General features: G+C 53.8%; 1 protein-coding gene across 5 annotated transcripts in view; it reads left to right on the top strand.

The window, feature by feature from the left end:
• Positions 1-9,837: 9,837 nt before the first annotated feature.
• The window catches only part of SFSWAP (splicing factor SWAP), a 55,077-nt gene continuing 38,447 nt past the window's right edge, over positions 9,838-26,467 (top strand). For 2 of the 5 annotated variants that reach the window (XM_058656593.1, XM_058656594.1), the window contains exons 1-7: positions 9,838-10,185; positions 11,768-11,937; positions 12,501-12,632; positions 18,381-18,466; positions 22,615-22,840; positions 23,696-23,805; positions 25,806-25,941. In XM_058656593.1, coding sequence (XP_058512576.1) covers positions 9,968-10,185; positions 11,768-11,937; positions 12,501-12,632; positions 18,381-18,466; positions 22,615-22,840; positions 23,696-23,805; positions 25,806-25,941 — 1,078 coding nt within the window. In that variant the 5' untranslated portion in view covers positions 9,838-9,967. Of the gene's footprint in view, positions 10,186-10,386; positions 10,654-11,767; positions 11,938-12,500; positions 12,633-18,380; positions 18,467-22,614; positions 22,841-23,695; positions 23,806-25,805; positions 25,942-26,467 lie in introns of those variants that run through there. The other 3 variants (XM_058656595.1, XM_058656597.1, XM_058656596.1) reach the window with 2 other exon arrangements.

The following is a 26,467-nucleotide window of genomic DNA, read 5'->3' as shown; positions in this document are numbered from 1 at the left end:
TACCAAGAAACAATCCCCAGCACAAAACTACAGATGGGCCAGGGAGACCCTGCTGGATGGCCCAGGCAGATTTTGGGTGGCGGGGTCCCCTTGGCCAGCCCCCGCCCTCTCTGGCTTGGACGGCCATGATGATGTGATGAACGCTGATGTGTGGGATCTGCAGCACCCACACTCTCCTTTCCTGGCACAGGCACTCAGTCCCTCTGCACTGTGGTATTGAGCCCACCCCGGCTCAGGACAAAACCCTGGTATCCTCCTTGGGCTACAGTGGCAAGCACACCAGCCTGCGACATCCGAGAAGACTTCTCTCTGCTGGTCCCCACCCCTGAAGGATGAGGTTGGGAAAGACTCGCTGAGACAGCAGCCCATCCTGTGAAGGGCTGGAAGAACTCTGTGCAGGCTTGAGCTAGCCCTGAAGCTGTGCATGGACCCCACAGAGCTTGCATGCTAAAATCAAAGCAGTGTTTCACTTAAGACTCTGCAGTCCTGACCAGCGCATGGAGTGCTTCCTCTGTGGATAGGAGATGCTGGGGGAACAGCAGTGGGCTGCATGCAAGCAGGTCTGTAGTCCACAGAGTTCCCCCACCCCCGACACACACATCACCACCCCCTGGGGCCAAGAAGCCTACCACTGCCCCTGGGCTCCTCAGACTCCCAGATGTGGCCAAGAAGCACCCATGTGACCCGGTATCCCTCAATCATCCCCAAAACGCATGCTGGCAGGAAGCGTCTCCGGCAAGGAGCACTGGGGCTGTGTGGGGTCGTGGAATAATGGTCACCCTTGCTCCATCCCACCTGCCCCCTTCCCTGCTTGTTCTGTAGTGTGCTGCCTGCCCCCCCCCGACAGGCTCCTGGCAGAGAGGAGACTGTCCCCTGGGTGCAGAGGGGCCCAGGGGTGAAGCAGACTTTCAGACCCTCCCTGGATGCCCCCATGCCTGGCCCTGAGGCTCTCTGAGTGCCCTGGGATGAAGCCTGTGCCTCTGACTTTAGCCCACCCCCCAGAGGCAGGGTCTCAGCCTGGCTCTCCTCCCCTGGCAGGCCCAGGAGCAGGACAGGCAGAAACCCAGCCACTTTAACAAGGCACAACTGCACCAAGCAAAGGCAGGCTCAGGCCTCAGAACCAATGCGGCAGAACGCAGCCTGGAGAAGGTGAAACAGCGGGGTGTGGTTTCCACGGCGACAGGGAATGATAGGCAGGAGATAGAAGCACGAGCCCTGGGCACAGGTGTTTGTGTCCCCAGGCCAGGCAGAAAACCCTGCTTCTAAGTGAGGTTCCTAAGTCCACGGCATCCACCATCGACAGAAATGTACTAACGAGAAAAAAGTGCCTGAAGACAGATGCAAGCCGGCAGAACCCACTCCATGCAACGTGTGTGTGTTCACTCTCCGTAGGCTTGGCCAGCACTCAGCTGTCTGACCACCCAGGGAAGGGATGGCCACAACCTCTCCCAGGAAGGATCTTGGACTCCTGGAAGGAAGCGACGGTGTTGATGGAAGTCACACTCCAGTGTGTGCCTGCCCGCCCGCTGGTCACCATGGCCACCCAGTGATGTCCTCAAAGATCCTGCCAGGACAGCCCCTCCCTCTCAGGAGAGAGCATGCCTCTGCAGTGGGTCCTGAGTCTCCAGCAGGGTGAACACCGGCGCAGACTCTGCTCCGGCCTGCCTGGTAGCTGCTCTCCCCACCTTCTTGGAGTGGGAGGCACAAGCCAGGACCCACACCCCCACCGTCCGCCAGAGCACTACCCAGGACTGAACCAGCCTGCTGGCCTGGGCCTCACAGCCAGCCTGCCTTGTGTACTTCTTGCCACCATAATCTAGGTGTTATACGTTTTATTTATTTGAAAGGCAGAGTGATAGAGTTGGACCCTCCATCTGCTGGTTCACTTCCCAGATGGCCGCAACAGCCAGAGCTGCACGCCTAAACTGGGAGCCAGGAGCCCCGGGGGTCTCCCAAGCTCATCCGGCCTCCTCTGCGCTTCCCAGGTGCGTAAGTGTTGTACCGGATTTTGAGATCCCCAGAAAATCACCAAGTCTGAAGGTTGTTTATTCAAACCTACCTAGGCTCCCCGCTGCCACCCCAGCCAGCACGGCTGGGGAGCAGGGCAGCCACAGCCAAGGCTGCAGCAGAAACCCCAGGGCAGAAGAAGAGCGAGCTTAAACAGCACAGGGTTCTTACAGATTTCACAATTCCACACAGTTATACACTCATGATTGGTCAGTTTACCTGTTAACTTTCAAAAAGAGCAAGTTGGCAGGTTTGCATTGGTAGGTTTGAAGCAAGCAACTTCCAAAGAGTACAAACTGACGGGCTGTAGGGCAGTGGGTCTTATCTGACACCAGGGGCCTCCTTCCTGAGATGTGCTCTGCCCACGCGACCTGCCGGTGTCACGCAGACTGCCAGGCCTGGAGGTCACACAGCCCCCAGCCAAGCAAGCAAGGCAGAATCACAAAAGCAGAAAACACTTAGGTTCTTCATAAGCAGGGAGCTGGATGGGAAGTGGAGCACCCAGGACTAAAACCATTGCCCGTAAACGATACCAGCATGGTAGCTGGCAGCTTTTCTTATTAACCAGTGTACTAGCCCCATCACCTTCCTCCTGTAGGTGAGAACGCCACATCACGGTGAGGGAACGAACCCAGCCTGCAGTCACAGGGCCTACTCCCCACAGAGGGATCTCAGACCCCAGCCAGCTGGCCATCAGGTAACAGTGCCACTGCCTCCTCTCAGTTGGCTCCGGATGGACCTAACACTCCCCAAGGCTGACCCCAGGGACCTTGGCCAGGCCCACAGCCAAGTGCCAACTGCCTGGAGGCAGTGCCCACAGTCACAGCTGGCCACAGAGGAGCCCTTGTCCCCAGCTCTGACTGCTGTGACCCAGGCCTGCCTTGGCCTCCTTGGGGGCACTCCATCCCCCAAGGCAGTGGACACAAAGGGTGCTCTTGTCCAGGAGGAAGAGGGTGACCAGCTATTTAGTCAGTCACACAGCTCAGGGTCAGCCCCCTACCCCCAGCCACCATGCCTAGCTGGGACCCTGTGTTACCGTCCTCCTGGGGACAGGAAGAGCCCCCATACACCATGCCCTCTCAGAGAAGCCATAACCCATACAGGGGGCTGTGAGCCCTGCAGAGGGCGCTAGAGGCCCAGAGCAGTCGCCGCCAGCTTCAGCTACAGAACAGCAAGGCGACAGCAAAATCTGCCATCCTGGAGGTGGGAGGAAGCTGCAGGTCTGCACATTTCCCGGGCTCTGACCTGCAGGTGGCCCAGACCAAGGCTCTGTGTGGGTGGCCCAGACCAAGGCTCAGTAAACACACAAGTCCACACGTTCAACGTGTATACAGGTGCAAGGCACACTTAATGCAATCACACATGTGTACGTGTACACATGGGCAAACATGCATGCTTCATGCAAACAGCTGTGTGGACAAGCACGCTTCCTGTAACCACACACATGTGTGCACACAGATGTGGCCCTTGCAAGCCTCTGCTGCTGCCACCACAGCCTGGACAGGACAGGGACACCTGCCTCATCCTGCCCTGACCGCTCAGGCCCTTGTGGAGAGAGCACAGGAGGGGCTGCCAGGCCTCCACCCCTGCCCCCCACTTGTGTCTGCACCCCTTCCTGCCTGCCCAGGGGCAGGGGAGGCAGGGCCACAGCTGCATCGCCAGGGCAGGCACTCAGAGAGCACAAAGGGGCCTTGTGGGGCAGCCGGGAGGGGCGGGGCAGTGGGCAGCAGCTGCCCTGCGTCGGGGAGGTCACTGTGGCCTATTTCTAGCTCAGCCTCGACCCGGGGCACAGGGCGCCCTGGCCGTCCCCACGGTGTGGCCACCCTCAGGGCAGCGGTCATGTTCTGGGGGAAGCAGGGGAACAGCTGTGAGGGTGACTGTGGCCTCAGCACAGCCAGGAGGGTCCTGAGGTGAGCGAGCTCCTCCACAGCCGTCCGTGGCTCCCACAGCCGTCCATAGCTCCCATAGCTGTCCATGGCTCTCACAGCTGTCCGTGGCTAACACGTTCACCCGTGGCTCTCACACCCACCCGTGGCTCCCACAGCTGTCCATGGCTCCCACACTCACCCGTGGCTCCCACACCCATCCATGGTTCCCAGCCATGTGGGAGAACCCACGCCCTGCCTAGCCACCCAGGCCCTACGACCCCTTCCTCCCCCACTCTGGCTTAAGCCTCCCCCACCTGCTGCCCCCTGGATAAGACCCACAGCCCCGCCCAGCTCAGGCGCGGAGCAGGGCAGCCAGGTTCCAGGTGTTCCCGGTATCTCCCGGCAGGAGGACCGCTCACACCTCTGTGCCCTGCACAGCTGCCCAGGCGGTGTCCCTCCCAGGCAGCCAGCCGGCTCCGCAGGGGAAACCCCCAGAAGTCAGGGTGCACAGGGGCCTCACAGACGCCACGGGGTGGGGCAGGCACCCTGGTGTCCCTGAGGCCGAATCCCTCAGGCTCTGGGCAGTAGCCACCATGCCTCCACCCCTGGTTTCCTGTGAGACCCCTTCCTCGCACCCACTGCCCTGGCTGTGAGGGAGGTCGACTTGAGGCTGCAGACAGGACATCAGGAACAGAGGCAGGACAAGAACTGAGCTGGTTGTTGACAGAGGCAGGAAGCCCGAGGGGACGCAGGGTCAGGGCCTCTCAGAAGATGAAGTTACTGGCCTCCTCCGGGGACAGCAGAGCCGTCCATATGGAGGCCGCACAGCAAAAGGGCAGGCAGTGTGGACAGCGCCCACTCAGGGTCTCTGACTGAGACACGGATGCCCACGAAGCTGGGTCTGCCTTGGCGGGACACAGGCCAGGCAGGGGTCCCAGCCTGGCCTCCTGGCCTGGAGTGTGGGGCTGAGTCACCAGCAGCAGCTCTGGAGGGGCCTGAGGTTGTGGGGAGGAAGCAGCCGGGGCACTTGGGAATGCCCGTGGGGAGCAGCCGCTACCCGGGCACACTGGACACATCCACTGCCCGGCCACAGGGACACTTGTTTTCTGAGCAGCAGGAGACCGCAGAGACACTCCGGGGACCAGGAGGGGGGAATTCAGGCAAGGGACAGTCTGCACACCCCAGCTCAGACACGTCATTCCCTGCTGCCTCGGCCACATGCGGCCACTCCCCTGAGCCCCAGGAGCTGCCACGTGCCAGGGGAGGCTCTGCCGTGCCTGCCCCAGGAGCTGCCACGTGCCAGGGGAGGCCCTGCCTTGCCTGCCACTGTCCCTCTTCCACCACTGCCAGGAGCGACGCCCTCCACATGCATGTGGGAGCTGGTGTCTCTGGAACACCGTGGCTCTCCTGTTTGAAGGTGCCTCAAGTGCTAGAATGTTCTGGGACACTGCACGTGAGGCCTGCAGGAGGCTACTGGCTTCTGGCCCCTGATTAGCTCAGCTCAGCTCTGGCTGTTAGACATTCAGGAAGTGAACCAGTGGGTGAAAGATCTTTCTCTCTGTCTCTCCTTCTCTTTGGAAATCTGCCTTTCCAATAAAAACAAATAAATCTAAACAAAAACAAAATCAGGGGTCCAGCACAGTAGCTCAGTGGCTAAAATCCTCGTCTTGCATGTGCCAGCATCCCATATGGGCACTGGTTCTAATCCCAGCAGCCCTGCTTCCCATCCAGCTCCCTGTTTGTGGCCTGGGAAAGCAGCTGAAGACAACCTAAAGCCTTGGGATCCTGTACCCGCATTAGAGACCTAGAAGAGGCTCCTGACTCCTGGCTTCAGACCAGCACAGCTTTGGCCGTTGTGGTCATTTGGGGAGCGAAATCAACAGATGGAAGATCTTTCTGTCTCTCCGCCTCCTCCTCTCTCTATATATCTGACTGCAATAAAAATAAATAAATCATTTTTAAAAATCTCTGAGCCTGCCTTCTCCACCAGGTACCCCCAGTTGGGGTGGGGTGTCATACCATCCCCAGGGCATACGGGAATCCTTATAAGCCCAACCACGGCTCCCCATCCCTACCTCAAAACTAGTGTGAGAAGAGAGGGAGCGCTTGGGGCAGCTGGGCGAGGGTAAAACTGGCACATGGGGTGCTTTGGAGTGGCTGGCGGGACAGCTGGTGAGGAAGGAAGCAGAGGAGTCATGGTGCCACCAGGCCATGGGCACACCGAGCTGGAGCATGGCAGGAGGCTCACAACCTTCCCTCTGAGGACAGCAGAGAGGCTGGAAGTGGAGAGGCATCAGCTGTGAAAGGGCCCAGAGGGATGGACAATGGAGATTGTGCTGCTTGTTTTATGTCTGTGACTGTTTCCAAACTTCAAAAATCAGCCCGGCAGAGAGGGAGAGAGGTCTGGAATGCAGATTGCTCTGTCTGTGCTTTCTCCCAAAGCTTCCAGAAAAAGCAAAGAGGGAGGGTACAGGGATGGGACTTTGAAATTCACCCCCACCAAGCCAGACCGGATGCAAGGGCCGGGGCAGCAGAGAGGCACCCTGCTGGAGCCTCAGATGCTGGCTTCCTCCGGGCTTGCTGGGCCAGGGAGGGTGGGGGTTCAGGGCCGAGAGCTGCAGCCTGAACCTGAGGCAAACCCAGCACCATCGAGGGGTTCCTCTGCTGTGTCAGTGGAGGCTTTGAAATGGGAAGCCCCTCCTGCAGGCCAGAGGCCCTCCCTCTGCCATCAGTGATCGGCACACACCTTCCCAGCTTCTGATCCAACAGGTGCACCAGCCAGATGTGCTACGTACCCCTTCCCTGCCGTGTGTGCACCCCTCCCAGGTCCTCTGTGGCTGGTGCAGGACACAGTAACCCCTGTAGTGCTAGCCATCAGGATCTGTTTTCCTGGATAAGAGGAACACTGGCTATTAAAGCAAGCATTTCCAGACCCACAAAAGGTTTCAGGCTGCTGAGTGAGAAGCCTGTGTTTACTCCATCTGGTTGAGGTAAGGGCAGGAAAGGCTTGAAATGGAGCTCAACCCACACCCGCCCCCTCTCTCGGCCAGGAAGAGAGCACTCACTCAGGAGAATACAAGCAGAGGCTCCAGGTCCTGTTGCTGTGTGGGTGAGTGTCTGGCTGGTGGGCATCACCAACGCCATCACTCCTGTCACCCCAAAGCCCCTGCCTTCAGGGAGCCACTCAGCACGCAAGTGCAGACTGGGGGCATGGTACCCAAACCAGTTTGATTTTTGTTCAAAAGGGAGAACTTAGAGAGATGAACAGAGATCTTCTATCCCCTGACTCACGTGCCAAGTGCCCATTGTTACCAGAAATGCCCGGTGGGGTCTTTCCTCAGCTTAGTAAAGAAATGAAAAGCTGGGGATCTGTTGCAGACAGAAAAGTTGATTTGCGAAGGGACCAGGCGAGCAGGGAAGGGAGAGGAAGGGGAGGCACCTCCGGAGAGAAAGCCGGGAGGTGGGGTGCCTCGCGAAAGGCGGCGGGAGAGACACCAAAGGTTCCAGGAAGGGTCTTGGGATTTTAAGTATTCCTTGACCCCTCCTTGTTGGGCAGGGAACCTACTGGTAAGATGTTCCCCATTGGTAGTCTCTTAATCAGTGATGAAATGGGTGGGCAATGCTGGTGCCGCCCACCTGAAGGTGTGGCCAAGACATCGGCCGGCCTGGATGGCCTCACCCATTACAGACAGTACTGGGCCAGGCCGAAGCCAGGAGCCTGGGAATCTGCCATGCAGATCTCCCCCGTGGGTGGCAGGGACCCAGCGCCTTGCACCATGACCTACTACGTATCGAAGTGTACACTGGTGGGAAGCTGGATTAGAAGCAGAGGATACAGCGTGCAGGCACCCAAAGCTGTGGCTAATCCTTTTCAACCAATGCCTGGAAGACTTGTGTGTAACAGACTGGTAGCACAGACAGTGCAAAAAGTCAGTACTACCCAGTGAAACACGAGGCATCAGGGAAGAGTGTGACAAGCGAATTCTAAAACCCACATGGAAGCGTCTGGCACTGCGGCACAGACGCTGAGCTGCTGCTTAGACACCAGCATGTGGCATCAGAGCACTGGGCAGGTCCTCCCCCAACCTGGCTTCCAGTGACAGTGCATGGGACGGTTAGCCTGGGGCCCTGCCTTCCCTGGGGGGAGATACACACAGTGCTCCTGGCTCGGGAGTCCAATTAAATCAATACATCTTTTTAAAAACAAAATTGATAATGGAAACACAACCAACTGGGATCTTTTCTGTGTTTCTATGCCAGTTAGGAGCTGGTAAGCTGGTCTCATTCTGCTAGGGGGAGGCAACCCTCAGGCTCACAGACACCAAGCTGGTACCTGCTTCTCCCTGCCCAGCCTGTGCTCCCCAGTGTCAGAATCACACAGCGGGGCCTTATTGCCCCTGGGTCATGGGACTCCCTACAAGCCCACTGGGACACCAAAACCATTTAGCAAACACTTCAGATATACAAAAAACTGATCTGGCCAGCACCAGCAGCCCCAAGTCCAGTGCCAGCCTCCACAGCCTGACGCAGGCAGAGGAAAACAGCCACTCGCCATGCTGGTGCGGTGCCCTGCACCAGTGAGGGGAGCTGCATCTCTCTCTTTAGAGGGACCGAGTGTCTGACACCTCAATTACAGAGACAGCCTACTGCTACCGGCTGCCCAGCACCCAGAGTGCATATGCCCCCAGCACAGGATTTTTCAAGTGGCCCCTCAACAATGGCAGGCAGCTTTGCAACGCCAGCTGGGAGGATGGGGGCTCAGCGCCCCCAGCTGCTGGCCACTCATGTTCTGCATATCACCCAGTACTTAGCTTTTGCAAGAGCTGGGAACACTGTTGCCTGAAGCCGATGCTAGGGAGGCCCTGCCCTGTGCCACGGCTGAGCTGGTGGGCAACAGACAGGACAGATAGCAGGTTGGTGGGTGGCCAGTGAGGGCAGCTCCTCATCAACAGACCCAGTGGGATCCAATCACTGCGAACCACACCGAAGGCCGCAGGGTGTCCTTGCCAGGCCCAAGTGCCGGGGCCTGGTCATCTGTGCAGAACTAGGGGTGCCTGGCTCTGAGAGGGCCTGCTGGACGCCGAGACACCGGCCAGAGCCTGAGCTGCCCCCTCCACAGCCCAGGAGCCCCCAGCCACCTCCACAGGCCAGCATCCCAGGAGTTAGGGGATTCCCTTCCTAGCTATACCTGGCAGCTCACTGCAGCTTCCCACAAGGAATGTCCCAGAACCCCTAAGCCTGGGCCCAGGATGGGTAGGCAGACACAATGCTGAGCAGGGAACCAGGCAGACCGACCAGGGCCCTCCGAGGCAGGCGCTCTCTCAGGATAGAGAGGTGTGGCGCAGGTTCTCCCGCTGGGCAATTTGGGGGTACAGTCCCTGGAGCTGCTAGGAAACCACTCCTCCCCACCCACACAAGCCACGCAGATGCTACTGCTGGTGAGCGACCTGAGCGATGTCATTTCACTGAGTCCAAGGGTTCGGGGCCCAGGGCGCTGGCAAGCTTGGGGTACACGCGCTGGGAGCCATGGGGGGCCCCCCAAGGCCTGCATCCCCGCAGGACGGAGAAGCGATCCCTGCGTGGCAGCTTTTACCAGCCCAGAGCCTAGGGGCAGCGCGCGGGGCGAGGCCACGCGGCACACGGCGGCCCTGCCCCGGGCCGGGCCCACCCGCGCGCCCCGCCGGGTCCCGCAGGCCCTGGATGGCCGCCCCGGGGGACCGGGAAGGAAACGGGACCCCGCCTCTCGCGGCGCTTTCGTCACGTCCCCACCGAGCGCGGCGAACGCGGCCGTGCGAAATGCGCGCCGCGAGCTCCCGGCGGCCTCGCTGGCCGCGGCCGGGCGCCCGAAGCCCCGAGCGCGGCTGGCGCCCCAGCACGGCCTCCCCGAGCCGCGCCGAATCTGCCGCGCCGCGCGCCGGAAGTGCGGGCCTCCCGCCGGAAGCCGCGCTGCCTCCATTTTGTGGCCCGCTATGGCGGCGGTGTTGAGGCGGGGGGCCGGGATGCGGCGCTTTTGACTGAGAGGGCGGCCGACGGGGCCGTCGCGGGCGTCGCGCGGCGCGGAGAGGACCGGCCGCGGCGCCGGGGACGCTGTCATGTACGGCGCGGGCGGGGGCCGCGCCAAGGCCGAGCGCAAAGGCGGCGCCAAGGAGGAGGCCGGGCCCGGCGGCGCGGGCGGCGCGGGCAGCCGAGTGGAGCTGCTGGTGTTCGGCTATGCCTGCAAGCTCTTCCGGGACGACGAGCGGGCCCTGGCGCAGGAGCAGGGACAGCACCTCATCCCGTGGATGGGGGACCCCAAGATCCTGATCGACAGGTCGGTGCCTGCCGCGGCCCGCGGGCCTGCCCTCTCCCTTCCCCTGCGGCGCGCGTCGCTCCGCGGCCGGGGCCGCCGGGGCCGCGGGGACTCGGGGGGCTGCGGGGCGCTCGGGGCCGCCGGGGTGCGGGGACCCTGGAGGCCCGTTAGCGCCGGGCTTCCAGAAGGGGCGGCTGGGCCGGGGGGGACAGGGTTGCGCCCCTCGGCTCCCCGGGACTGGAGGCTAACCGCGGGGACCCGGCGTTAGACTGCGCGTGGAGGAAGCCGCCGTTGAGACCGTAAAGCCGGATTCTGCAGAGCCTGCACCGGGACTGTAGGGATGCCCTGGGAGCTGGGCACGATGGACACGCGCGGCTCCGCGCCGAGTTAGGGAGGGCTGGCAGGGGCCCCCGCCGGGGCCTCGGAACTGGGTGTCTTGAACGCTGGCTGTGGCAGGGCGCCTTTCCAGTGCTCCTTGGGAAGCGACAGGTGCGCGATCTTGCTGCGGCTGTCCTGTCTGCCGCGTGTGGCTGGGTTAGGGCTGCCAAGCTTGGTGGGCAGCACACGCCACACGTGGATATGTGTGAGCGTTTTAAGTGATAATCTACATTTGTAAGTTAGGGTTTGCGTCAAAGTAAGACTAACTTTGAAATCTAATAAAATGCAATAATGGCTACCTTGAAATTTTTGGCCTTTCTTTTCCCTTGGAAAAAAAACTGCCTTTTTATTAAAAAAAAAAAACAGTCTTGGTGACTGTTACAAAAGTCAGCATTAAGAAAGTAAGCCGACTTTTGCTGTTGCTCTGCAACCCCCAGCTGGAGTGTTTCCAGTTGCGCTCCCCCCTTGCCCCTGACAGCTGCACGCACGCGGCTCCTCGGCAGCCTCACCGAGTCTTTGGTTGGAAGCAGAGCAGAGTGGCTCTCTGTAGCCTGGAGAGAAACGTGGATGTGCCATCACCCGTGATCCTGGGAGTGCGGCTGGTGCTGGCTGTGCTGTCCCAGTGCGCCTCCTGCAACTGCACGTGTGTCACTGTTCCCATGTCTGTGTGTCTCTCTAGCACGTAACACAGCACTTATTTCCTCAGCCAAGGGGCTAGGGGCCAGCCTAGCCAAGATTTTACCTCCAGTGGACGCAAGTTCCTTTGCTGAAGATTGCTCCTGAGAGTTCGGGACTAGCAGAAAGAAGCGAGGAAATTTGCACCGTTTGGTTCTTACGGATAGGTATTTATGTATTCGGTTTGTGTGAATGTAAGCTGTGATATTTAACTTTACAGAAAACAAAGCTTTTGCAAATGGCATTGAATGATTGAGCAGATCATCCTAGATGGTAAGAACGACCAGTGAAGTGGACACCTCTTATGCTATTAAAAGCCTGATTTGCCCTTCGTTCTAAGTCTTGTCATACCGTAGAAAGGAATTTGTGTTTTGTTAAGATAACTTGAGTTTAGAAGTAGGTGAGATACAACTAGCCAAGTTAAAAATAGATTTGAGAATGTTTGTATTTGCTTTAATATTTCCGTTTCTTTGTTGGCCTTGGTAAGTATCCACACTCACCCTGCCCTGACGTGGACTTGCAGCCGCTGACCAGTGCGTTCGTATTACAGATATGACGGGCGTGGTCACCTGCATGACCTCTCTGAGTACGACGCCGAGCATGCCACGTGGAACAGAGACTACCAGCTGTCCGAAGAGGAGGCACGAATAGAGGCCCTGTGTGATGAAGAGAGGTATTTAGCCTTGCATACGGACTTGCTTGAGGAGGAGGCAAGGCAAGGTACTGCTCAAGAAAAACTTACTTCAGCAACAAACTTTAAAAATTTTTAAGTATTTTAAAATTCACTCCCATTCATTTTTATACTCACTCTTTCTGATGTTATCTTGACAGTACCCAGTGGATTGGAAAAGCAGGATCTTTGCGTTCTGAGAGGACCTCAGGACAGTTTATGTAGAGAGCCAAGAGTTTTCCCAGCCTTTGAGGGCAGACTGGGATTTGAGGAAAAAAAAAACAAAACACTCTAACTGTTCTTCTTTAACAGTATCGTATGAAAACTGATGTTCTTGTCTTTGCCTTAACGATCTTTAATGCAGTTCTTAATCCCAAAGTTTTCTCACCAGGAAGAAATTTTCCACAAAAGGCCTGTATTCTTCTGTCTGGGTAAACGCGTACTGGCCCAAGTACAGATAGATGTAAAGTGTGACTTGTAGAACTCACCTTCGCATCAGAGGCTTTGGAACAGTGTGTTGTATGCTTCACTGATAGCTACAACTTTAGAAATATGTCAATTTTTTCTTCCATTAATTTCCATTTTGTTAATAAAGCTCTCATTTTTATTCAAGAGGAAGAATACAAGCGGTTGAGTGAGGCGCTAGCTGAGGATGGGAGCTACAATGCCGTGGGGTTCACTTATGGCAGTGACTATTACGACCCGTCAGAGCCGACGGAAGAGGAGGAGCCTTCCAGACAGAGAGGTGAGGGGCTGCCTGGCTCGTGTGGAGGCCAGGCCGTCGGCTGCGGCCAGCACCTGTCCAGGCTGGAGACCGCACGCAGCAGCCGTGCATGGCACTCAACCCCAGCAAATTGGGGTTCCGAGAGAGGCGGGGAATCAGATGTGTGTGGTCTGCAGTGGCTCCAGCTGGATTATTTCTCTGATTTTTCAGGTTGCAGAAAATGACCCAGGCTAGAGTCTGTGATGGCGGTTCCTTCTTGGAACCTTGAGACGATAGGCAGTGTCCTGTGGCCCTTCCCTCCCCCAGAAGTGGGGGCACCCTGAGGCTGCACTTAGCACCCAGAGAAACAGCAACAGGGTTCCCTGGACATGGCGAATGATACTGTATGAGACAAATGGTCTTAATGTATGATTTTCTGGGAACTTTGACCATAAGAAATGGTGCCGCTGTGAATTATGGGCTGTGGTAGAGGAGGAACAGGCGTCCTCCGCCCCTGTGTCAGCGCTAAGAGCACCTGTCTTGACGTCAGTGACAGTGCGACGGGCCTGAGCAAGAAAGGTCCGCTCACTTTCAGCTTCACATTGGAAACCGTTGGAATGTGTGGGCTAGTGGGCCGGAGTCATGGCCACGGAGCTCGGCTCCTATAGCTAGCTTCCTCACTGTCGGGGGATTATTGGATTTCTTCTAAAGTAAAAAACCTCTTACAGGTCTAAAGTAGTCATTGCCATTTACTGAGAAATTCTCCATCCTTCCATGCACATTCTCCATCCTTCCGGCTGGTCTGCTCACTGTGGGAGCTTGGGTGGGACAGGTTTGCTGGGTTGCTTTGGGCCCTTCTTTAGTCCTAGTATTACTGTGGGTAAAAGAAACATTGTAACTCTGTTGAAGAGCTTTGTGTGCTTTGCAGGTGTCATTGTAACTATGTTGAATTTTGGCTGACATTGTAGAGGGGATACACTGTCCTGTTTGTAGCCCGACAAGTAAACGTGTGTGTTCAGTCACTTACTGTTTGGGGGTTCTGGAGCTGAGATTTTGTTGTCTCATCTTTCAACTACAAGACAGTGTTTTTATTTTAAATCATTTTTTAAATTTATTTATTATTTTTTTATTGATTACATTGCCTTATGTGACACAGTTTTATAGGCATTGGGATTCCCCCCACCCCTCCCCAAACCCTCCCCCCATGGTGGATTACTCCACCTTGTTGCTTTACCACAGTTCAGATTCAGTTGAGCATAAAGTCCAGCATCTTACTGTCCAGATAGGTTCAATGGCTTCTTGGGGAGACCATCTCTGGTCTGAAGGTAGAGCCAGCAGAGTATCATCCCAATCAATTAAAAGCCCCAACATAACATCAGTAACAGTTTATAAGGTTGTGGAATTAATTGACCTGGTATTGAGTAACCAATATGTGAAAAAAAAAAAAAGAATGCAAGTTCTTAACCACCTCCTGTGACTTCTTCATTGATATTTCAATTTTAGTTTATATACAGCCGGGTTCTATACACCTTAAAATGGCTATAGATTACTATTCAGCTGTCTCGTGTCTATTTTAATTTTAGTGTTTAGCAGTTTATAGCGTTGAAGCATGATTTTGCTGAACCTGGCTGTTTTTCAGGTACTCTATAACTCTAACAAGACATGTGTCAACAGTTTAGGTGAACAGTTTTAGGAGGGGTGTGCAGAGAAATCTTCAATACCCTAGTGAGGAGTAACTAATCTTTGTGTCCCACCTAGTGAGGTGTAAGTGCATCCATGCTGACCATTTTCTGTCTGATTCTAGGCTTTCCTTGTTGTTCTCTATCTATTCTAGATTTGTTTTTTTGTTTGTTTGTTTGTTTTGAGGGGTGTCCGGAGTGATTGCAAGAGAGGGTGGGGACCCAAAGTTGGAACCAGGCAAGGACCAGAGAAAGCTCCCCTACCTAGTCCCGGAGGAAGTTTACTGTTCTGTTTCTGCGGATCCATTGTTTTTAATCAGAAGGAAAGGATAAATATGGTCACTATTTTATGGATGAGGAACTGAAATATATAAATATACGTTTTGTTTCCCCAGACTCATAGTGGCAGTCTTCAGAAGAAACCATTCTGTTGATTCCCCAAATTCTGGGACATTCTGGGTCAGGGATCGTAACCCTTAACCCCCAGGTCATTTGTTTGATGGTGGACTCAGCAGGGTTGGGTGGATTCACCAGAGGCCCCGCCCCCCCAGCATTTACAGAGGGGCTTGTCAGTCCCTGTGTGATCACTGGCGGCTTGTCATTTCAGGGTGATTTAGTTTAGTGTTCATGACTTTCTTTTTAAAGCTCTCTTTTTTAATGGTACCCTTTCTGTAATTATTTCTCAGAACTTGCCCTTATATGCTAACTACTGATGCAAATTGGGCCTTGTGAGACTTTGAGCTTAATCTGTGGTGTTTGACTTGGATTGATACAGTAAAACAGGGTACACATGCCCATAGGTTTGTGGGAGGTCAGGTGCTCTCCAAGTGTCCCGTCCCCTACCCCTGTTGGAATAGCAAAATAATAGATGGAGAGGAAGAAAGATTCCTGGCCAGGAGGGCTTTACTCTGTCCGTTTTTGCTATTTTAAAACCTTATGGAATTGAGCAGGGTCACTTTTTTTTTTTTTTTTTTTTTTAAGGTTTACTTATTCTTATTGGAAAGGCAGATAAGATTTACAGAGAGAAGCACTGATTCACTCCCCAAATGGCCCCAACGGCTGGAACTGAGCCGATCTGAAGCCAGGAACCTCCTGTAGGTCTCCCAAGTAGGTGCAGGGTCCCAAGGCTTTGGGCTGCTCTCGAATGCTTCCCCAAGTCACCGGCAAGGAGTTGGGTGGGAAGTGGAGCAGCCAGTACATGACACCCTCCCCCCCCCCCCGCCCATGTGGGGTCCTGGCACTTGTAAAGTGAAGGGTTAGCCATGAAACCACCATACCAGCCTGGAGCAATTTTTTAAATGACTTTGTATCTGTATCTGAGAGGCCGAGAAATACTGACCCATCAACAGAAGGATTCTTTTATACTCTGGTTCCTCCCTCTCCTGCCTGCAGCAGCCAAGGTTAAGCCAAACCACATTCAGGAACCCATAACTCAATCTGCATGTCCCCCATGTGGAACCCAAGGATTGACCCATGGCCCTTGCTGCCCAGGTGTATCAGCAGGAAGCTGAGCCAGGCAGCCCTGTGTTCACTGCCCGGTCAGAGCCTCTGCTGGCCCCTGCTTGTACCTGCCTCCTGCAGCCCCTTCTTGTCCTGGCTGCTGCCGGCTGCTCTCCACTGGGGCCCTGGTCTGCCCTCCCACCCAAGTGTGTACATTTTCATCACTGTTACACATCCTTTGTTCAAAGCAAGGAAAGATTGAATCTTGAGTCTGTTACATGTTGGTTTCTATTCTGTACTGCTAAAGGTTTTTCTGGAAATGAAGATAAACTTTTTAAACCCAAAATGTTGATATCTTTAAAAACCCTAGCTTTTATTCTAGACAGCCCTCTCAGTTGCAGTATCTTTGTTTTGTGAACAACCTAATATTCTTCTGCTGCCCCGCAGAAGAATATTAGGAGTGGTGGGGTGTCAGGTTAAGCTGCCGCTGGCAGTGGCATCACAATGGGCTCTGGTTTGTTCCAGTGTAGCTCCCGACTAGGATGTCTGGGAAAGCATGGAGAGTGCTCTGAGTTCTGGGTCCTGGCCGCTCATGGAAGAGTTCTAGAAGACGCTCCTGTTCCTGGTTTTGGGCTGGAGCTGAGCAGCTTCGGGCAGTCTGTAGATAGCAGTGATGGCCCGTCCCTCCTTGGGCAGGACGTGCCTCAGATTCTCCCTGCGGCCTTTGTGGAGAACTGTGCTCCTGTGTTTTTTTCCTGAGGCTTCTATGATCTGGTAAAGCTTCAGCATTTCTTTTTTTAAGATTTATTTATTTTTATTGGAAATTCAGATATACAGAGAGGAGGAGAGACAGAGAGGATCTTCCATCTGATGATTCATTCCCCACTCAGCCACAACGGTTGATGCTGCGCTGATCTGAAGCCTCTTCCGGGTCTCCCACACGGGTGCAGGGTCCCAAGGCTTTGGGCCATCCTTGACTGCTTTCCCAGGACACAGGCAGGGAGCTGGATGGGTAGTGGGCTGCTGGGATAAAACCAGCACCCATATGGGATCAGCACGTTCGAGGTGAGGACTTCAGCCACTAGGCCAGCACGCCAGGTCCTTCAGCATTTGTTTCTTTAACAGCCTTTTTTTTTTTAAAGGCCTAAAACTGTTGAAATCTGTAAAAATGTGGTTTTTTACTTTCTTTTTTTATACATTTTCCTATCTTTAGATTGCTAATGATCTGAGTTGTTGAGATATATTTAGATACCTGGGGATTCAACATTTACAAAATGTACTAAATTGTATAGCACAGAGACCTGGTACCTTTCCAGCTAAGGATCGTGTGAATATTCTGTGAGATTCTGGGACCACACAGAATGACCAGTTTAAGAATTAACCTGCTGTAGGTTTACTGAATTTCCAGTCATGCCTGCAGCTGCCTTGGCAGGGCCAGGCCAACTGATTTTGCAGACATTATAAAGACCATGGGCTGGGCATTTTGTTGCATGAGAAAACAGAAATGGAAAAAGTACACCTGATTGTGCAAGAGAGAACAGTTTAACTTTGGTGGAAAAGTCATCACAGACCATCCCAGGTGTTTTACACTTCAGTGATGAGAATTGGTTATTTGGGGATTGATTATCTTTGCCTCGTACTCTCAGACATCCACAGAAGTAGTTGTTGTAACATACATGTTCATCAAGAACGCTTGCAAGTGGAGAGAAGGGCCCAGCCTGAGGTGCTTAGTGTTTTAGTCTAGGCGTTCACGCAGCCTGGGCCTGGAACAAATGAGGTGTGTGTCCCAGTGCCAGCGTGGCCCGGCCCCTACCCAGCAGGGTGTCCTGTTTGCTCTCAGGACATCTGTGAGGACTGCAGTCACTGCTCTGCCACAGCGCTGCTCACTGCTGATGGGTTCTTTTTGTCACCAAGGTCACTGAGAGAAAGAGAGCCCCTTATCTGTTCACTCCCCACATCCCTCCAGCAGCCAGGGCTGAGGGCAGGAGCTGAGGGGAGCCATCGCTGCTGCCTCCCAGGGTCTACATTGGCAGCAAGTGAGGGTCAGGATCGAGAGCCAGGAAGGCATGGTACGCTGGTATCAGTGGTGTGAGGCAGGGAACGGCCTCCACCGCCAGGCAAGGCTGAACCTCTGCCTTTCTTCTTAGTTGTGTTTCAAACATTGTTTTATTTATTTGTAAGACAGTTACAGAGGGAGAGCTTTTTCATTTGCTGGTTCACTCCCAAAAAAGGCCACAGTGGCCAGAGCTGGGCTATACCAAAACCCATCTTCATCCAGGTCTCCCATGTGGCTGCAGGGGCCCAAGCGCTGGGACCAGCCCCTCCTGCTTTCCCACGTGCATGAGCTGGAAGCTGAGTTGAAAGTCAAACAGCCAGGACTTGAACTGGCACCCGTATGGAATGCTGGCTTTACGGGCGACTGCTCAGCGTGCTGTGTCACGCGCGGGCTCTTCTTTATTGCTCACAGTAGAAGTTCTAGCTATGATTTTGCTTTCATAACCTGATGGCGAGTGAGGCCGTGTGCAGTGCCCAGTGGGAAGGCTGCCCCGCCCCCTGGCGTCCAGTTGTCCCCCGCCACACAGGTATTGTGCCTCTCACATTGGCATCCACAAGCGCACACGCCAGCACCTGGCTCTGCATTCCTGAAGTTTTGTATTTCGTTTATTTACAGAAAAAAATGAGGCAGAAAATTTGGAGGAAAATGAAGAACCTTTCATTGCCCCTTTGGGATTGAATGTCCCGTCTGACGTGGAGCTGGTAGGTGTCTCCCTCTCCAGGTGTGACTGATGTGTGTTTGTGTGTTGGCTAGCAGAGGCTAGTGTCCTGGGAGAGTGAGAGCAGCATGACGGGTCCAGTGCTCCGCGGGCTCGAGGCCTGGCTTCAGGCTTCCAGAGTGGACCAGCGCGGGGAGGAGTCAGCTTCTTGGGCAGTGGGCATTAGCCACGTAGGGGTATGGCTTTCTGGCCGGGTTTCTGGGGGTTCTGCCTGCTTTGGCCCTGCAACGTCTCCGGCAGCACTACCCACAGGATCCCCCACTTGCCAGCCGCCGCCCACCTGCTGCTTCAGGTCTTGATTAGAAGTTGTTTGTAACAAGGAACTTTCTTTCTTTCTCTCTCTCTTTTTCTTTTTAATTTATTTATTTTTATTGGAAAATCAGATTTACAGAGAGAAGGAGAGATAGGAAGGTCTTCCATCCACTGGTTCACTCCCCAAAGCTGAGCCAATCCAAAGCCAGGAGCCAAGAGCCAGGAGCTTCTTCCAGGTCTCCCATGCGGGTGCAGGGTCCCAAGGTTTTGGGTCATCCTTGACTGTTCTCCCAGGCCACAGGCAGGGAGCTAGACAGGAAGTGGAGCAGTGAGATCGTGGGCTGATGCCCATAGAGGATTCTGGCATGTGCAGGCAAGGATTTAGCCACAGAGCCATTGCTCTGGACCCAGAACCCTGTCTTTCTTCTTCTTTTTTTTTTTTTTTAAAGATTTATATGTTTTTTTTGGAAAGTCAGATATACAGAGGAGAGACAGAGAGGAAGATCTTCCATCCGATGATTCACTCCCCAAGTGAGCGCAACGGCTGATGTTATGCTGATCCGAAGCCAGGAGCCAGAAACCTCCTCCAGGTCTTCCACACGGGTGCAGAGTCCCAAGGCCTTGGGCCGTCCTCAACTGCTTTTCCAAGCCACAAGCAGGGAGCTGGATGGGAAGTGGAGCTACCGGGACTAGAACCGGCGACCATACGGGATTCTGGCGTGTTCAAGGCCAGGACCTGTAGCCGCTACTCCACGCCGCCGGGCCCCAAAACCCTGTCTTTTGATGCTGTAAGGGGTTTTTGCACTGGGGGCTCATGTTGAGCCACTCCAGACTTTGAATCTCAGGAGTGCTGACCCTGAGAGGGCTCTCCCGTCTTGTCCTTCCTGATAAGGAGACTTGGGATGTGAGGAACAAGCCAGATTACATTCCTCCCTAGGCAGCCACATAGGCCCCCCTGCTCCCCGGGGTTCTCTATATAGTAAGGTGCTTCCGTGGCTTGTGCAGACTTAGAGGAGTTCCCCAGTGTGCATGCCAGCTTGAGCTTCTCAAGGGACAAAGCTGCAAGTGTTTGTAGAATTGTTATTTCCTGGTGTAGGGTTCCTGCTTGTGATATCTGCAGTTATTCTGTATAACAGACCCATTCAGATTAAGCTGAAAAAAACCACAGTTGCTCCTATTTTAATGGTTTAAAAAGATGCATTTCATGTTGACTGCATGGAATTTGTTTTTTGTTTGTTTGTTTGTTTTGGGGGGGTTGCTTGTTTCAAGGTTTATTTTTTGAGGCCAGTATTTTATATTGAGTTGGTTGCCATCTACAGCATGGGCATTCAGTGTGGGCACTGGTTTGAGTCCCTGCTGCTGAACTTTTGAGTCCAGCTCCCTGCTAATGGCCTGGGTACTTGGGCTGCTGCAGCCTAGCCTAGCCGCTGCTGTTGGACTCATTTGGAGTTAGTTTGTTTGTTTCTTTCTTTCTTTTAAGATTTATTATTTTTACTGGAAAGCCAGATTTACAGAGAGGAGGAGAGACAGAGAAGATCTTCTGTCCGATGGTTCACTCCCCAAGCGACCGCAATGGCTGGAGCTGAGCCAATCTGAAACCAGGAGCCAGGAGCTTCTTCCGGCTCTCCCATGCATGTGGGTGCAGGGTCCCAAGGCTTTGGGCCATCCTCGACTGCTTTCCCAGGCTACAGGCTACAGGCAGGGAGCTGGATGGGAAGCGGGGCTGCCGGGATTAGAACCGGTGCCCATATGAGATCCCAGCACGAGCAAGGCAAAGACTTCAGCTGCTCGGCTATCACCAAGCCCTGGAGATTCTTTCTAAAGAGGGAGAGAGAGCGAGTGAGTGTGAACAAGCTTCCTTCTACTGACTTGCCTCCCATGTGGCTGCAGCGACCGGGGCTGGGCCAGGCTGGGTCAGAGGCCTGGCCTTCCGTCCTGGCCTCCGGCATGGGCAGCAGGGTCCAGGCACTTGGACCGTCTTCTGCTACTTCCCAGATGCATTAGCAGAGAGCTGCTGCCTGGTAACAAGGCAAGTGGAACTTGAACCAATGCCCATGAGGGTGCTAGCATCGCAGGCAGCAGCTTCAGCTGAGCTCCCGCATCTTGGAAGCTTTGGGGAATTTCCAGCAATGTACGTTTTCTACCTGTAGAAGTGTCCACCAAGTGACTAGTCCGTACTCTGTCCGTGGAACTCGGAAGGGGAGAAGAGACGTTAGCACCTGCTCGGATCCAGGGAGCTTTCATGAATGAAAGGCTTCCCTGTTGGTTTTAGATGTTAAAAATGAAGTCCTTTGTGACACATATTTATGTGTGTTTATTGTATCTTTAAAATATCATGTAGTAGGAGTGACCATGATTCTTATGTGGAAATGGATTTATTTAAAATGTGCATCATATTTTAGTAATAAGAGGAGTTAGCCATTTTCTGTCACTTCCGCAACTCTTATAACAGACCTTGGAATACTTGTTCTCATGTGATCACTGTACCATTGCTATTTTTTAAAATAGCTTATTTGAAACTAGAGAGAGAGAAAAGTCTTTCATTTGCTCAGTCAGATCGATCTTCGACCTACTGGGTCACTCCCCAAGTGGCCACAGTGGTCAGGGCTGTGCCAGGCTAAAGCTGAGCCTGCATCATCCAGGACCCCATGTGGGTGCAGGGGTCCAAGGCCTCGGGTTGTGTTCTGCTTTCCCAGGCTGTTAGAAGGGAGCGGGCCTGCTATGGTTGTAGGGTACTGTGGTAACGTGTTTCGTGAAGTGGACCTTGTCTTGAGGACATGCTGGCCCAGAGAGTTGGCCTGGTCACGAGCAGGGTCACTGGCCTCCTGATGGGAGGTGCTCACATGGAGTCTGCTGTTTGGCCACAGTGAATGGAAATCTGTGGAAGGACCCATGTTTCCACTGACAGCAGGCCTTTGATTGGGAAAATTAGAAAATTTTAGTTAGTAAAATTGGTAAATAGGTTGTTAATTTTATCTTTTTGGGGTGTTGAGGGTATTATTAGTGCTAACATTAAATTTGAGAATCAATCCATTTCTACTTTATGAAGGATGAGGCCCTGAAATTACAATGAACATCTTGAACTCTTAGTTGAGCCTCTTTAATGAGAGTAATTTGCGGGTAATTTTCTCATAATTTCTTTGTTGACGTTGAGTGCATTTTGGATGGATGGCTTCTAGCTTCTGGTCCACAGAGATTCTTGCCTGAGCGAGGCATGCCCAGGTTGAGTTGAAGCAGAAAGTGAAGGGCAGGGCAGGGTTTGGTGGCTGGTGGCAACCAAAGGACTTGCCACCCAAGGCGACCTGCCCTGGCGCTAGCCTTGCCCTTCCTTGCCAGAAATCGTACTCTAAATGAAAGCTGCTGAGCTGGAGCTCCCGGGAGGGCTTAGGTGCAGCAGTAAAGATGCTTGGCATTGGTGATACGGCCTCCAAGAATGAGAGCTGGGAAAGAGAGATGGTCCTCAGGTCCAGGAGAAACATCCAAACCCTAAAACTTCTCTCCCCAAAGTGCTGCTGGGGGGATGCAGACCTGCACACAGTCTCAACACTCGAGCCCCTTGTGATGTGCCTCCTGGTGCTGAGTTAAGGCCACTGGTATGTAGAAAGGTGCTGGTGTGTACAAAAAAGATGGCCTCCCGTGGCTTCCGTCCAGAAGTGGACTGGTTTCCCTCTCTCAGTGTGTTTTGACCCCAGCAGGGTCCTCACAAGGTTTAGGGACACATGGTCTCCCATCCCCAGTAACAGTCCCAGGCTGTTGGTGGGTGTGTCTCTCAGCTCCGAAATGGACAGTGAGACCAGACTGTGTGTCTCTTTTAGTTACATCTGATGGCCAGTGGGAAAGGAGGCCTGCTAACATGTCTGTGGTGTGTTTTCTTCACAGCCTCCGACAGCCAAAATGCATGCCATCATCGAGCGCACTGCCAACTTTGTGTGCAGGCAAGGGGCACAGTTTGAGATAATGCTGAAAGCCAGGCAGGCGCGGAACTCTCAGTTCGACTTTCTGCGCTTCGACCACTACCTCAACCCCTACTACAGATTCATCCAGAAGGCCATGAAAGAAGGGCGCTACTCAGTGCTGGCGGAGAGCAAGGGTGAAGAGGGGAAAAGTATGTGACCCTATTGTACGGGGGCTGTGGCTGGTGGGAGCTGTTGAGGAAACCTAGAGACCCCCATCCTTAAAGGTCTGCAGCTGGGAGGTAGCCCCAGACCCTGCCAGTACATGTGCGTGAAGTTCTTGGCTGGCATTCTGAAGTAACATCAAGTATTGATGCTGTCAGAACTTTGGGATCTTTGTTGTGGTTGCTCAGCATCCCAACAGGTCATCTGCCTCATCAGGACTCCTCTGCCGGGATGCAGGGCTCTCCTGCACACCCAGGCCTGGGTCTTAAATTATCCATACCCACAAGTGTGAAAGGGCTCACTTCAGTGGGATTTACCTAATACTATTATTTTTGTTAAGGGCCTTTGTTTGGAATTCTTACTGCAAAGGGCATTTCCCTATATTTTGAATAACATTTGGAGATAAATCTGTCTCTTGCTTGCTCTCTTTAAATTTTATTTTACTCATTTGAAAGGCAGAGAGACAGAGATCGCCCTTTGGCTGGTTCACTGCCCAAATGCCTACAGCAGCTGAGTCCGGCCAGAGCTCCGTCCAGGACCCCTGTGAATGGCAGGGAGCGAGCACTGGAACCAGTGTCCTTGAGCGGGGAGCTGAGTCAGGACTCGGGCACTGCGGTGTGGAGTGGGGGTGTTCCCTGGTGCGCTCTGCTCCCTGGGTCTGCTTCTGCTGTGGAGGGGCTCCTGTGCCTGTCTGCACTTGGGGATCAGGGAGTTCTCTCGAAGGAGGTTTGGGGCAGATAACCCAGACAGGAATAGACACAGATCTGCCTTCATGCTCTGTAATTGATGTGTGTCTTATCCTTGCTGTACACCAAAATGCTGATCTGTGACTTTGATTTCAGAATCAGGCACCGACTCTGACAATGAGGAGGATGACGGGGAAGATGGGAACTACCTGCACCCATCCCTCTTTGCCTCCAGAAAGTGTGACCGCCTGGAGGAGCTGGTGAAGGTTATATCCTGTTGCACTGTACTCTTTGTGCCTTAGAAGACTTCCACACTGAGCATTTCATCTCATGTTACAGCTCTGTTTATTTTCTGTCTTACTGGTTTTCATTAAGGTGTATTGTACGCAATTTTTATTTTTACTTGGGGGCAGATAACTTTGCTTCTTTTATTTCAAATTTATCTGTTGTAAATTGTATGAACAAATTATATTTACTTTATTAGATTTGTATCCCCAGGAGATTTGGAATAAACAGAATGTTGGGGCAGACACTAGGTCTAGGGGGTGAGATGGCCACACCCCACATCCGAGTGTGCGAGTTCAGTCTCACCTCCAGCTCTCAGCTGGATCTTCCCCCAGTGCAGCGTGGGAGGCGGCAGGGCAAGCCCAGGTGCCTCTGGCATGGGAGGCACAGACCGAGTACCAGGCCCTTTTCTTGGCTTCCCTCCCCCCAGTGTCTTGGTTTATTTGGAAGAGTGCTAGAGCAAGAGGCAGAGAGAGGGAGAAGAGGGAGATCTTCCAACTACTGTTCATACCTCAGATGACCATAGCATTGAAGCCAGGGCCAGGCTAAAGCCAGGAGCCAAGAATCCCGTCCTGGTCTCACATGACTGACGGGGCCCACCTGCTCGGCCATCCCCCACTGTCCTCTCGGGGGGGCAGGGCCCACCTGCTCGGCCGCCCCCCACTGTCTTCTCAGGCACATAGTCGCCAACAGTGGCAATACTGGCACCCAGAGTGGAGGTGGGTTTTTTTTTGTTTGTTTTTTAAGATTTACTTATTTTTTAAAATGTTTATTTGAAAGGCATATTTATAGAGAGGAAGAGAGACCCAAATCTTCCATCTGCTGATTCACTGCCCAGATGGCTGCAGCAGCCAGAGCAGGAGCCTGGGGCCACTTCCTGCTGCGTTGTCAGGCTCATTCACAGGGTGCTGACTGGAAGTGGAGCAGCTGGGCCTCAAACCAGTGTCCAGGTGGAGAGAAAGCTATCTTCCGGTCACTGATTGACTTCCCAGATGACCACAACGACAGTGTGAGTCAGGTCAAAACCAGGACCTGAATAGGTCTCCCATGTACGTGCAGGGCCCCAAACACCTAGGCCGTCTTAACCGTTTTTTCTTGGCCATTATCAGGGAGCCATGACAAAGTGGAACAGCAGGTGCAGGAACCAGCACCCGTGCAGAATGCTGGCATCACCCACTTTGCTATAACATTGGCCCTAGATGACTGCCAGTTACTTATTTATTTATTTAGATTTATTTTTATTTGAAAGGCAGAGCTACAGAAAAAAGGAAAGGCAGGATGAGAGATCTTCCATCTATTAGTCCATTCCCTAAATGTCGCAGTGGCCCAGAGCAGAGCTGGTGTGAAGCCAGGAACCTGGAGCTTCTGGGTTTTCTATTTGAGTGCAGCGGCTCAAGGATTTAAGCCATCCTCTGTTGCCTTCCAAGGCTGTAAACAGGGAGCTAGACTCAAAGTGGAGCAACCAGTGACTCGAACTAGTGCCCTTAAGGGCTGCCAGCACCACACAGGCAGCAGCTTGGGTTCCCTGCCACAGTGCCAGCCCGTTTCTTAGTTTCAGATTCATTAATTTGAAGGTCAGGATTTTTCTTTGTTTTGTTTTGTTTTTGTTTTTTAGTATTTATTTTTATTGGAAACACAGCTTTACAGAAAGCTCTTCAGCCATTGTTCGCTCCCAAAATGGCTGTGGTCACCAGAGCTGAGCCAGTCCGAAGTAACAACTGAGCTCCTGCTCTCACACCTGCGTGTCTCCCACCTGAGCTCCTGCTCTCACACCTGCTGGCCCCTGACTGCACGTCTCCCAGCTGCATTCCCCCATCTGTTTCTCTTGTCACCTGTCTGTCTGCCTCACAAATGAGTTCTTTAAAGTAATAAATTGATGAAAGTTAAGCTTAAACAAATGACGTTGGCTGTGTCTTTTATAGCAGGAGGGTCCTGTGGTTCAGACAGAGCATGTGCTGACATGCGTCTTCTCTGTCTCCAGCCCCTGAAGGTGGTGGACCCAGATCACCCCCTGGCAGCGCTGGTCCGCAAGGCACAAGCCGACAGCTCTGCCCCCACCCCACACACGACAGATGGTGCCGCTGGGCAGCCCTCCCAGGTGGAGTACACGACGGATTGTGAGTACTTACTATGCATTCTGACCTGCGTCTGCTGCATCCAGGAGTGCCTCCTGCTGTGGGGCTGCCCCTCTTCATTGTCCTCCTGACCCCACGGCAGCACCAACGCTGCACCCTGGGAAGGAGCAGGAAGGAGGGCAGTGCCCACTAGTAGGTGTTGGAGGCAGCTGCTGCTTTAAGATGTCAGAAGCCATACACAGTGACCTCCTGCCCTGGCTCCAGCAGTGAGGCTGCCATGGGACACGGGCTGCTGTTTGAAGGGCAGGAGAGTCATGCTAGGGGGCATGGGCTGCAGGCCATGTGCTATGAACGTCGCAGGACCACCTGCTGCTGACAGGTGCAGTCAGGGAGGCCTGAGAGCTACAAAGGTGTTATCTGAATGGACAACGGTCCCTGAGGACACAGGTGGCCAATCTGTACCTGCTCAAGTCCCTGATAGAAAATGGGGTAGTGTTTGTGTAGAACTTGCTTGTTCCCAGGAGCTTTCGGTCATGTTGGCATCACGCACAATACTTCATGTGGTGTG

The sequence above is a fragment of the Ochotona princeps genome, chromosome 29 (assembly GCF_030435755.1).
Source record: "Ochotona princeps isolate mOchPri1 chromosome 29, mOchPri1.hap1, whole genome shotgun sequence".
NCBI classification, from domain to species: Eukaryota; Metazoa; Chordata; class Mammalia; order Lagomorpha; family Ochotonidae; genus Ochotona; species Ochotona princeps.
Note: the sequence above shows the minus strand (reverse complement) of the source record. Positions and strands in the feature narration are given on the sequence as shown.